Source organism: Lissotriton helveticus, chromosome 5_1, assembly GCF_964261635.1.
Source record: "Lissotriton helveticus chromosome 5_1, aLisHel1.1, whole genome shotgun sequence".
Lineage (NCBI taxonomy): Eukaryota > Metazoa > Chordata > Amphibia > Caudata > Salamandridae > Lissotriton > Lissotriton helveticus.
In genome coordinates this window covers 394,518,794-394,531,964 of record NC_136065.1, presented here as the reverse complement: position 1 = coordinate 394,531,964, position 13,171 = coordinate 394,518,794, and the positions used below count along the sequence as shown (strand labels likewise).

The window sequence follows — 13,171 nt, the reverse complement described above, 5'->3', positions numbered from 1 at the left end:
GTGGGGTCCATTATTTGAGCCTGCACGAGCCCCCGTGTCACCCTTGCTACGTCACTGTCTGTAGGTTCAGGGATTTTCTCACCCACACAGAAGTGCGTGGCTGTTCTACAGTCCAGCATCCCAAAAAGGGCAGATGTGTGGTTTTATGGTCCCAGGCATTGTCTGCGATAATGTGGGAGCCTAAAATAGATGCGTGCGTCGTTAAAAGCCTATTGTACGGAGGGCACGGAGCGAGCGACGTCAGCAGGAGGTCAAGCCCCGGCGTTATCGAAGAATTTGCCTAATGGCCGTTCTTAAAGAGATGCGCTCTCCTCCTGCCCGTTATCCCCAACGCGGGGTCTTCCGTGGCTCTATTAAACAGCCATAGTCGCCATGGCTACCCCAGGACACAAACCTCGACCGGAGAGGAGGGGCGGAGGTGGTGAACCCCCGCCAGAGGGCACGAAAGACCATTGTGGCGGCAGGAGAGGTGACTCTGGGGATGGGCCGGGTGACTCGCCCCCTCCGGGCCTGCCTCTGCCCCCGAGGGGGAGGATTCAGGGGGGCTGGCTGACGGAGGCAGGGGTGTCACCGTGTGGTCCCAGCGGCACAGCTGTTGCATGCTCTCAGCATCCTCCCGGCCCCCACCAGCTCGCAGCGCTCGGGAGACGAGGCAGCAGCAGCGCGCCCAGAGAGGAATGCGAAGATGGCCACGGGCAAGGGGGCAACTTTACAGCGCCTGTCACAACTGTTTGCTCTGCTCCACTGTGCGACCAGAGGGCTGCACGCCATAGAAACAGGTACGTGACGGGCGGCCCCAGGGCTGCTTAGAACTGTATATGTCCTTTCCCCCTCCTCCCCCTTTTAACCCTGTAACTGTAATTAATTGGAATACACCGAAAGCTGTGAGTGTTGGCGCTATGCCGTTACCGAGGAATTTACACCAACCTCTCGACCTTAGAGCAACAGCTTGTTCCCAGACTCGAAGTGAAAGGATTCACGTTTTTTTGCCTGATTGACCGTACAGAACAAAGTGTTCACAAACGAACTTTACAGGAACAACATGCTCACAGACTCAACCCTACATGAAACCCTTGTTCCCAGATTGAAACCTACATTAACAACAATGTTCCCTTATTCCTCATACCTACAGAAGCAGCCTGTCTCCAGGCACAAGCTTACACCTACTCCTTCCCAGAATTAACCTTACAGGAACAACTTCTTTCCAGACTCATTACTATAGGAGAACATGTTACCAGATTCATTCTTACAGGATCCGCTTGTTATCAGGTTCAAACTTGCAGGAACAACTTATTTTCAGACATGACTTTGATGATCGCATTTGTTTGAGCATTGAAATGTATAGGACTTCTTGCCAGACTCGTACTCATAGAAGAAACTTATTTCTATTTTATTTATTTATTTATTTTGAACGTTTTATATAGCGCGGACAAGATCCTTGCAGATATCAGAGCGCTTTACAAAGAGAAGTACATGAGGGAGCATGGTTAACAGATAAATCAGTAGGTCAATTAATACAAATAGGTGGCAACTAAGCCCAACCTGACATGAGTACAAAATGGTACAAATAGGTGGCTACAAAGCCAAACATGTGAGTCATAAGACAGTTCATACAAATAATCAAAAGGGTCAAACATGTAGTATAGATCGGTGCAGAGTACTAACAGTGGTCAAGATAATAGTTCAGGTGTATTTAGCCATGAGGATAGCTTTTACTTCATTTTTAAAGAGTGTGGTGGAAGAGATAAGCCTGGTTTCGGGCGGGAGAGAGTTCCAGATCCTAGGCGCCATTCCCGAGAAGGAGCGCTTATATGTTTTTTCCTTCCGGAATCTTCGAGGTTTCAACAGAAGATTGTTTGCGCCTCTGGTGTTTCTAGCTCCTCCAGAGATTGTCAGTTTCTGAGCGAGGTATCCGGGTGAGTTTAGATGTACCGCCTTGTGTGTCATGCAGGCGATTTTCAGATGTATTCTAGCTTCAAATGGCAGCCAGTTCAGGGATTTCAGGTCAGGGGTAATATGGGAGTGCTTTTTTGACCCAGTGATGAGTCTCGCTGCAGCGTTTAGAGAAGCTCTTAGGGGTGCGGTTGTAGTTAGGGGGAGTCCACAGAGGGCGATGCTGCCGTATTCAATTCGAGGGATGACTAGTGCTTGTACTGCCGTTTGGAAGTCTTTGGCTGGGAGGTAGGGTTTAAGTTTCCTCAGAGTGCTGATCTGGAAGTTTGCTCCCTTTGTTGCCCTGCTGATATGTTGCTGCATGTTCAAATTGGTGTCGAGTGTTATGCCTAGGGATTTTGCTGAGTCCACGATGGTGGGTTGGACATTGAGTGCGGTTAGGTCTTTAAGCCAAATTTGAGTGGTGGAGACCTTCGCTGGAGGTGAGATCAGAAGGAACTCTGTTTTCAGGGCATTGAGTTTGAGATGATTATCTGCCAGCCAGGATTGGGTGCATCTGATCGTTGAGTTCAGGAGCAAGATGTCCTTGGGGGACTGTAATTTGAGATAAAGTTGGGTATCATCTGCGTACATGTGAAAGTGTACATTGGATGCTTGTAGCAAGGTGGTGAGCGGTTCCATGACTAGGTTGAACAGAGTTGGGGATAGAGAGGATCCTTGGGGGACACCTAGCGTTACGGGTATTGGCGAAGACATCAGGTTGTTGCTCTTGAATTTCTGCGACCTGTTGTGAAGAAAGGAGGTGAACCACTTGAGAACAGTTCCAGATAAGCCCATTCTTGTGTTTAGGAGCTCAAGTAGATTCTCATGTTTAACGGTATCAAATGCTGAGGAGAGATCAAGGAGGATGAGGAGGCAGGTGCATAAATATACTTCTGATCATACCCACCACTAGAAGTATCCTTGCTGGATACATTTGATTTCAGACTTAACTTTATAACAGCAGGTTGTTCTCAGACGCAGCTATGTTGGAACAACATGTTCATGGGTTCAACTGTAACAACATGTCACAGACTCAAAACTATAGGGCCAGCTTGTTTCCTGACATGTCCTTGATGGAAGAATTTGTTTGAGGATTACACTTTGCAAGAGAAACTTGTTGCCAAGGCTGTATTTACAGGAGAAGCTTGTTTCTAAATGTAACCTAACAGAGTAAACGTGATCCCAGACATAATGTTACAGGAACTGAATGTTCCCAGATTCAAATCAATCTATAGGAACATATTCACAAATTCAGTTATAACAATTTGATCCCAGACTTAGACTTATAGGAAAACATGTTCCGAGACATAACGTTATAGGAAGAATCTGTTCACAGAGCTAAAAACTGCAGGTACAACTTGTTTCCAGACATGACCTTGAAGGATAAATTTGTTAGCAGATTAAACTTTTCAGGAAAAATTTGCTCCCGAGCTTGTAGTTACTGGAAAAACATGTTTCTAAATGTAAGCTAACAGAATAAACTTGATCACAGACAACCTTGCAAGAACAGGTTGTTCAGTCACCTAACTCTATAAGAGCAACATTTCCACAAATTGATTCTTAACGAATTATTCCTAATCGCAAAGTGACAGAAACAGCATTTCTTCAGATTCAACCCTTTCACAAGAACATGTTCACATATTCAGCCTCAACAATTTGTCACTGGACTCAAATCTGCAGGAACAGCATCTTTCCAAATACAACTTTTTTAAAAACAACCTTTTCCAAGGTTTAATTCTACCAGTACAATTTATTTCCAGATGTGACCTTACAGGATCACTTTCTCGCCAGACTCATTCTGGGAGCTTGCAAGGAAAGGATTATCAATTCCCTTTATGACATTTTTACTGTGGGCTTCGCATGAACGGGGAGTAACAAAAATCTTTCCCTGGGCATCCCGCTTCTCCATCAGTCTAAGGAAGGCCTATATGTATTAATTCATGAATTATTTACATGTACTTTTAATATTTTTGTGTACTTTGTGTAGCACCACCTTATCGCCTCTCCGCACTCATTGTTATTCCGTAAACTCAAAGGAATACAATAAAGGCCAAGGTTCTCGATTCATGAGGGAGACACTCGAACTTTAAAGCAAAAATGGCTTTACTTCCACTTTCTCTCACCTGAAACTGTGTCCTCTTCAACGCAAGTTAAATGGAAAATTAATTCTTATGATTTTATATTAAATCTTCCTCTTATCTGGTCTCAAATGTTGGCTTGTATGGGTTGCACAAAGCAATAGAGGAATTCAGACACTCTAAGCTATGAGTGTGCACCTTAGATCCCAAGAAGGCCGCTGGGCTCTGAGCTAGCTGCTGCATCCCAGCCAAAATATGACAGAGTTTCTCTTGCATCAGAGTGGTAGTACTGTCATGGCCTGAGTGTCTGCATCACTGCCAAAGCTAAGGGCCATATTTATAATTTTTTCATGCAAAGCAACACATCAAGACACCTTGCTGCCCTGCGTGAAAGGGAGAGGGCAGGAATGCACCATATCTGTCAAGATATGACACATGTGTGCTCTCTACTTGTGCTGGCACACTTATAGCAGCCTAACAGCGTTGGATTGGTAACACGGGCATTTGGGCAATGCCCGAGGGGCCGGTGTCCGAGTGCTGCTGTGGGCCTCTTTTTTTTAGCAGTCTGGGGTCATTTGGGCGCTGTCTCTATTGTTCAAATACAGCTAGCGGCCCAGCAGGTGTCTGAGTGGCCTTTCTATAGGCAGGTGAGCGCTCATTACCTCCGTTTAGCAAGAGGTGTCACTTCCTTTGTCTCGCTAATGTGTGCACATACTGAGTAGTGGCAGGGGGCCTGAGTAGAAGTGGCCTAACTTGTTTCACCACTGTAAACTAACGCCTGCATTTTTTTACCCCCCTCCTAAAGTTTTTTTTATAAGATTACGCCAAAGCAGTGATTTGAGGAGTGATTATGCAAATGTGGGCCAATTTTTTTTTTTTGCGTGCCCGGCCCAATTTTCAATCCCAATCCAACCCTGCCGCCTAACACCAATGTAGTCACACCTGCACCATGGTGCAAGAGTGCCTGCGCTGCAGGTAGTATTGTTTTTGTGCAGGAGGGAACAACTTTCTGCACAAAAGCAATCCTTTGGGGATTTTAGCTCTTTGTACATTTGCTGCAGAATACAGCACATGTAGATAGATGGAAAAAAAAGGAGAAACACAGACATTTCTCCTCATTATGCCTCCCCTGAGAAGGTGTAGCATTTTGCCACTCATGGTAAATCTACGAATGCACCAAAATCTATGGGTAGATGCATGGAACACCCACGCTTAACCCATTGAATGCCTCCCTTGGGCAGAGGAATGCAAGGCAGCAACTGGTGCTGCCTTACATTGCTCCAGAATTACCAAGCGCAGCAGGGCCACGAAAGGTGGATCTTGCACGCCTTGGTAAATCTCATCTAGGTTTTGCTTCGCCCTTGCGTTGCCATGTGTGGTTCAAGGGCGACTCAAAGCCTTTATAAATACATTTATGAATATGCCCCTGAGTGTAAGTGCCTCCTTCTTCAAGCAGGCAGTGCACTGAGATGCTGCATTACTGCAACGATGAATTGCCTCATTCCCAAGCTAAGTGAGCATGCCTTGTTCTTCAAGAAGGTAGCAGGCAGTGGACTAAGGTGCTGTGTCACTGTAGAAACAAAGTGTGTCTCATGCCTCAGGGTGGTAGCACTGCAGAGACCTGAGTTTCTGTGTCACTGCTCCAGCTCTGTGAGCGTGCTTCTTTCTTAATGAAGGCAGCAGGCAGTGAACATAGGTGTCTCGCCACTGCATAAGTTGAGTGTACCTAAGGTCTCAGGTTGGTAGCACTGCTATGTCACTTTCCTTGCCTTGAGGCTGTGCCTCGGGGGTAGCAGAGGTATTAGCTCAGGTGCTGCATCGCCTCCCATTCTCAGTGAGTGCTTCATGCCTCAGGGTGGTATCACTGCCATTAGCTGAGGTGCTTCATCACAATACAAGCTAAGAGAGTGAGCTTCATGCCTCAGCGTGATATCCTTGGTCTGAGGAATGTGCTTCAGTCCTCAGCATGGTATCCTTGGTCTGAGGAATGTGCTTCAGTCCTCAGCATGGTATCCATGATCTGAGGTGGTGTGCTGCATGCCTCAGTGGCATATGTGGTTTGAGGTGGTGTGCTTCATGCCTCAGAGTGGTATCCATAGTCTGAGGTGGTGTGCTTTATGCCTCAGAGTGATATCCGTTGTCTGAGCTGGTGTGCATCATGCCTCGGTGGTATCCGTGGTCTGAGGTGGTGTTTTCATGTCTCAGTGGTATCTGGGGTCTGAGGTGGTGTTCTTCATGCCTCAGTGGTATCTGGGGTCTGAGGTGGTGTGCTTCATGCCTCAGAGTGGTATCCGTTGTCTGAGGTGGTGTGCTACATGCCTCTGTGGTATTCGTGGCCTGAGTTGGTGTGCTTTATGCCTCGATGGTATACGTAGTCTGAGGTGAGGTGCTGTGCTTCATGCCTCAGAGTGGTATCCGTGGTCTGAGGTGGTGTGCTTCATAAATCATTGGTATCTGTGGTCTGAGGTGGTGTGCTTCATGCCTCAGAGTGGTATCCGTTGTGTGAGGTGGTGTGCTTTATGCCTCGGTGGTATCTGTGGTCTGGTGTGGTGTGCTTTATGCCTCTGTGGTATCCGGGGTCTAAAGGGGTGTGCTTCATTCCTCAGTGGTTTCCGTGGTCTCAGGTGGTGTGCTGTATGCCTCAGTGGTATCTGTGATCTGAGGTGGTGTGCATCATGCCTCAGTGGTGTCTCTGGTCTAAGGTGGTGTGCTTCATGCCTCAGTGATATCTGTAGTCTGTGGTGGTGTCCTTCATGCCTCATTGGTATCGGTGGTCCGAGGTGCTGTGCTTCATGCCTCATTGATATCGGTGGTCCAAGGTGGTGTGCTGTATGCCTCGGTGGTATCTGTGATCTGAGGTGGTGTGCATCATGCCTCAGTGGTGTCTCTGATCTGAGGTGGTGTGCTTCATGCCTCAGTGATATCTGTAGTTTGTGGTGGTGTGCTTCATGCCTCATTGGTATCGGTGGTCTGAGGTGGTGTGCTTGATGCCTCAGTGATATCTGTGGTCTGTGGTGGAGTGCTCCATGCCTCATTGGTATCTGTGGTCTCAGGTAGTGTTCTTCATGCCTCAGTGGTGTCTGTGGTGTGAGGTGGTGTGCTTCATGCCTCAGTAGTATTCGTGGTCTGAGGTGGTGTGCTTCATGCCTCAGTGATATCTGTGGTGGTGTGCTCCATGCCACAGTGGTGTCTGTGGTGTGAGGTGGTGAGCTTCATGCCTCTGTGGTATCCGTGATCTGAGCTGGTGTGCTTCATGCCTCAGAGGTATTCTTTGTCTGAGGTAGTGTGCTTTATGCCTCGGTGGTATCCGTGGTCTGATGTGGTGTGCTTCATGCCTTAGTGATGTCCCTTGTCTGAGGTGGTGTGCTTCATGCCTCAGTGGTATTTGTGGTCTGAGGTGGTGTGCATTATGCCTCAAGGTGGTATCCATGGTCTGTGGTGGTGTGCTTCATGCCTCGGTGGTATCCGTGGTCTGTGGTGGTGTGCTTCATGCCTCGGTGATATCCTTGATCTGAGGTGGTGTGATTCATTCCTCAGCATGGTAACCTTGGTCTGAGGTGGTGTGCTGCATTCCTCAGTGTGGTATCCATGGTCTGAGGTGGTGTGATTCATGCCTCGGTGGTATCCGTGGTCTGAAGTGGTGTGCTTCATGCTTCTGTGGTGTTCATGGCATAAGTTGGTGTGCTTTATGCCTCGGTGGCATCCATGGTCTGAGGTGGTGTGCTTTATGCCTCGGTGGTATTCATGGTTTAAAGGGGTGTGCTTCATTCCTCAGTGTCTTCCGTGGTCTCAAGTGGTGTGCTTCATGCCTCGGTGGTATCTGTGATCTGAGGTGGTGTGCTTCATGCCTCAGTGGTGTCTCTGGTCTGAGGTGGTGTACTTCACGCCTCAGTGTGGTATCTGTGGTCTGAGCAGGTGTGCTTCATGCCTCATTGGTATCCATGGTCTGAGGTAGTGTGCTTCATGCCCCAGTGGTGTCTGTGGTGTGAGGTGGTGTGCTTCATGCCTCACTGGTATCCGTGGTCTGAGGTGGTGTGCATTATGCCTCAGTGGTATCCGTGGTCTGAGGTGGTGTGCTTCATGCCTCGGTGGTATCCGTGGTCTGTGGTGGTGTGCTTCATGCCTCGGTGGTATCCGTGGTCTGTGGTGGTGTGCTTCATGCCTCAGTGGTATCTGAGGTGGTGTGCTTCATGCCTCAGTGGTGTCTGTGGTCTGAGGTGGTGTGCTTCATTGCTCAGTAGTTTCCGTGGTCTCAGGTTGTGTGCTTGATGCCTCAGTGATATCTGTGGTCTGTGGTGGTGTGCTTCATGCCTCAGTGGTGTCTGTGGTGTGAGGTGGTGTGCTTCATGCCTCAGCGGTATTCGTGGTCTGAGGTGGTGTGCTTCATGCCTCAGTGATATCTGTGGTGGTGTGCACCATGCCTCAGTGGTGTCTGTGGTGTGAGGTGTTGAGCTTCATGCCTCGGTGGTATCCGTGATCTGAGGTGGTGTGCTTCATGCCTCGGTGGTATCCGTGGTCTGAGGTGGTGTGCTTCATGCCTTAGTGATGTCCATTGTCTGAGGTGGTGTGCTTCATGCCTCAGTGGTATTTGTGGTCTGAGGTGGTGTGCTTTATGCCTCAGTGGTATCCGTGGTCTGAGGTGGTGTGCATTATGCCTCAAGGTGGTATCCGTGGTCTGTGGTAGTGTGCTTCATGCCTCGGTGGTATCCTTGATCTGAGGTGGCGTGCTTCATTCCTCAGCATGGTAACCTTGGTCTGAGGTGGTGTGCTGCATGCCTCAGTGTGGTATCCATGGTCTGGGGTGGTGTGCTTCATGCCTTGGTGGTATCCGTGGTCTGAAGTGGTGTGCTTCATGCCTCAGTGGTATTCGTGGCCTGAGTTGGTGTGCTTTATGCCTCAGTGGTATTCGTAGTCTGAGGTGAGGTGCTGTGCTTCATGCCTCAGAGTGGTATCCCTGGTCTGAGGTGGTGTGCTTCATACCTCAGAGTGGTATCCGTTGTCTGAGGTGATGTGCTTCATGCCTCTGTGGTATTAGTGGCCTGAGTTGGTGTGCTTTATGCCCCGGTGGCATCCATGGTCTGAGGTGGTGTGCTTCATGCCTCGGTGGTATCTGTGATCTGAGGGGGTGTGCTTCATGCCTTAGTGGTGTCTCTGGTCTGAGGTGGTGTACTTCACGCCTCAGGTGGTATCTGTGGTCTGAGCAGGTGTGCTTCATGCCTCATTGGTATCGGTGGTCTGAGGTGGTGTGCTTCATGCCTCTTTGTTGTCTGTGATCTGAGGTGGTGTGCGTTATGCCTCAGTGATAGCTGTGGTCTGTGGTGGTGTGCTTCATGCCTCATTGGTATCTGTGGTCTGAGGTAGTGTGCTTAACCGCATGCGTGCGGGCGGAATTCCGCTCGCATGCTGAGATTTGCGGAACCGCATGTTACGTGACGAGCTGGGCTCGTCATCAGCGTAGCAGGAGGCTACCTCATGACGAGCCCAGCTCGTCATGAGCGTGGAAGGGGTTAATGCCCCAGTGGTGTTTGTGGTGTGAGGCGGTGTGCTTCATGCCTCACTGGTATCCGTGGTCTGAGGTGGTGTGCATTATGCCTCAGTGGTATCCGTACTCTGAGGTGGTGTGCTTCATGCTTCAACGTGGTATCCGTGGTCTGTGGTGGTGTGCTTCATGCCTCAGTGGTATCCGTGGTCTGAGGTGGTGTGCTTCATGCCTCAGTGATACCTGTAGTCTGTGGTGGTGTGCTTCATGCCTCAGTGGTATCCCTCGTCTGAGGTGGTGTGCCTCATACCTCAGTGGTGTCTGTGGTTTGAGGTGGTGTGCTTCATGCCTCAGTGATATCTGTAGTCTGTGGTGGTGTGCTTCATGCCTTATTGGTATCTGTGGTCTGAGGTGGTGTGCTTCATGCCTCAGAGTGGTATCCATGGTCTGAGGTGGAATAGTTCATACCTCATTGGTATCCGTGGTCTGAGGTGGTGTGCTTCATGCCTCATTGGTATACGTGGTCTGAGATGGTGCGCTTCATGCCTCAGGTTGGCATCCGTGGTCTGAGGTGGAATGCTTCATGCCTAATTGGTATCCGCAGTCTGAGGTGGTGTGCTTCATGCCTGCAGACAAGCAACACTACTGTGTTTCAATCCAGAGAGAGTGTAGCTAAATTGTCGACTCACAAAGTTTTTCGACATAATAGCAAAGAGACTGAAAAATTCACGCATGCTGCCCTTGGAGCATTTTACAACAGAAGCTTCATTAGATGGATTAACCTACTAAAAGGAATAAGTGGCAGAAGATTTACCAACCGAGCCTATGCCTTAAAAAACTCTTCTTCTTTTTTTCAACTTAAAGCAGTAATTCATGGCAAAAAAAGCGGCCCTGCCTCAGTGCCTCTCATCATAGTCGTACTGTAGGGGATTATCCTGGCAGAGTGTTGCAAGCTGTCGACGGACAATATGTGTTAAGGCAAATACACTGAAGAATCCTTGCATGTTGGCCACGGTCGTCTTTACAACAACACAGTGATTATTTGGAAAAATGTTAGAGGGTACATTGGAAAAAAGGTTAATTGAGTTAAACGACCTCTTCCTCCATTTTTAAACTTGTAACTAAGGTTAAAAATGTGGCCTTTTTAATAGCGTTTTTTAGGTCTCGTGGCGTTAACCACGCGAAGCGCGGTCTCGCCAGAGAACCTATTGTCAGCGACTCTGCTTTCCAGGAAAGGAGACAGGAGCTGGCCGCGCGCTCGTAATTGAGCGGGTCACGCGCACGTGAACGCGCTCGCTGTGCCCAGCTCCTGTCTCCTCTCCTGGAAAGCTGTACCACACAGCCACACCTCCCCATGCTTACGCATGCGCACACACAGAGACACACACACGAGCACACCTACAGACACGCATGCACACACACATACAGAGACCCCCGCCCCCCCTCCCCCCTGCCGTCGCCGCACACATACACACACGCACGCACACACACACACACACACACACACACAAGCGCACCCCCCTCCCCCCTACAACTAAGCCCCACTTAGCACCATTGTAGAGTTCTGCAGCCTCTGCGGGGCTCTCCCTCGGGCATGGGAGCCCCGCGTCACCAGCACTGCTTGTTTGGCCATGCACTCCGTGGGCGCGTGCGCGGGCTTCCGAAGACGGAAGTCCCGCCCCACGGAAGGTTTCAGTTTTGCTCACGTCTTGTTTCTTTAGTTTGGCGCTTCTTTTCATTTTGCTGGTTCATTCATATACGTTTGCTTCCCAGTCCCTCCAAGCCGTTCTCTCGTAGAGGCCGGAAGATAGCTGTGGGCTGACATCAGCCCTTCCTCGTGCTGTAACCGAGTAACCCAATGAATATAAAATTGCAGGTCCGTCGCCGTGGTTGGGTGTGGTGCCGAGGGTGGAGATCTACCAGGGACTTCAGCAGCCGCGGAATCCAGGCCTATTCAGGATGAGTGCCCAGTCATCGGCAGAGCAGAGTACACAGCTCCCAGCTATTAATACACACCATACTCGTCTCCAGCATAAGTACGGTGCTCGCTCTCGGGGAGTAATTGACTTTTACTAAATATGACGTGTTCGCAGTAATACTACAGCTCTGCAGCACGGTCACCTGTAACCTAAGGACTCGCTATCTGAATTATGTAATTAGAATCGGAGACGCTGATCTCTGGGGATTATCAGCCCACTGCTGTCAAAACAAGATGGTGAATTAAACGTCGAATTCAAAGCTTCTATTCTATTTTTGTGAAGCAAATGTGTTGATTCCTCCATATTGACTAGCAGAGCTCGACAAATTCTGTGGATTTGGGTGAGTGTTTCATTTTATTGAAATTTATTTTTGTCTTGTGGTCCGTTGAGAATTAAATGCAGCATTGAGTTAAATGTTACAGGTGGAACGTGATATTCAGTGGTGTGTTGTAACTGTGTGACAGAGCCAAAAGGTTACCAAATAATAGATAATTACTGTTGGATTTCTTTAGCCCTTTGTACTATTAAGTGACCTGAGGCTGCACATGGTGTTTACCTGGATGAAGTGCAAATAATCCTGTCGGCATTTAACACACCTTCTCAGATGTTGAGAACGGAACCCGTCAATCATGTTTGTATTGACCAAACACATCCACCGGCATTGTTTATGTAAGCCATTTTTTAGAAGAGGAAGAATCTGATGTTTATTAAACTGGCCTTCCACCTTGTAGTTTACCTATTACAGTTCTTAAAAAAATTGACCTCGTGTACATAAGTTACCAGCTATATCGTGACCAACTCGGATTCTACGTCTTTTGACAGTTGAGTGGAAGATAACTAATATTCCCCTAAACAATTCTTGTTTTATCCACATTAGCAGCACACAGTGTTGAATTGGCCTTGTAGGATTTGAACTCTTGAAAAGCGGGCTGCCTTTTTCTACCAAGAGATCTGAGCTCACTGAGCTATCTTGTTGACTTTATATCTTGGAGCATGGTCTGCTATCCAATTAATTGCTGACCTCGAGACTTTTACTTAAACCTGTTTTCTTCTGTTTAGCACTCACTTGCTTATGTGTTTGTACTGGAAAAAACACACTTAGTTGTCTGACTTGTTTAACTATGTCATATAAATGGATGTATTGTCTTTGTTGATCACTGATTTGATCAAATGTGGTCCTGCATATTGTGTGTATGTATGTAGGTGTATGTGTGTATATGTATGTATATATATATATATATATATATATATATATATATATATTACCTACTGGCGGTCGCCAGTAGGTATATATAGTTAGGATTTTTTCCCTATGGGATTTTTGAAAATTCTATGTCTAATAACTTTGGCGTTTGTGGACGGAATTGGCTGAAATTTTCTGGAAAATGGAACATTTTGTTTCGGAGCAGCCCCTGGAAATTTGGGGGGGGTTCGTCAAGGGGGGGCCGAGAAAAAAGGGGGGTCCCAAAACGTGTTTTTAACATTGAGTTTTCCATAGGGCGGTTGGCCTCACTTTTAGCCCGAACGGCTGAATGGATTTGCACGAAACTTGGCAAAATTGTAGGGACTGGTAGCCCGATGTGCCTTTTGTAGGTCTCAATATATGTGCTTCATTGGATTTTGAGAAATTAACGTTCAAAAAAAGATATATATCTGTAACAGCGAACCGGGCAGCGCTCCGGTTCGCGGACTTTACGCGT

At 48.1% G+C, this 13,171-nt stretch overlaps 1 protein-coding gene across 1 annotated transcript in view; it reads left to right on the top strand.

Annotated features, from left to right (window-relative positions):
- The first annotated feature begins 616 nt into the window (after positions 1-616).
- Positions 617-13,171, top strand: part of LDLRAD2 (low density lipoprotein receptor class A domain containing 2) — a 181,295-nt gene continuing 168,740 nt past the window's right edge. The window contains exon 1 of the mRNA XM_078640945.1: positions 617-779. Coding sequence (XP_078497071.1) covers positions 686-779 — 94 coding nt within the window. The 5' untranslated portion in view covers positions 617-685. The remainder of the gene's footprint in view (positions 780-13,171) is intronic.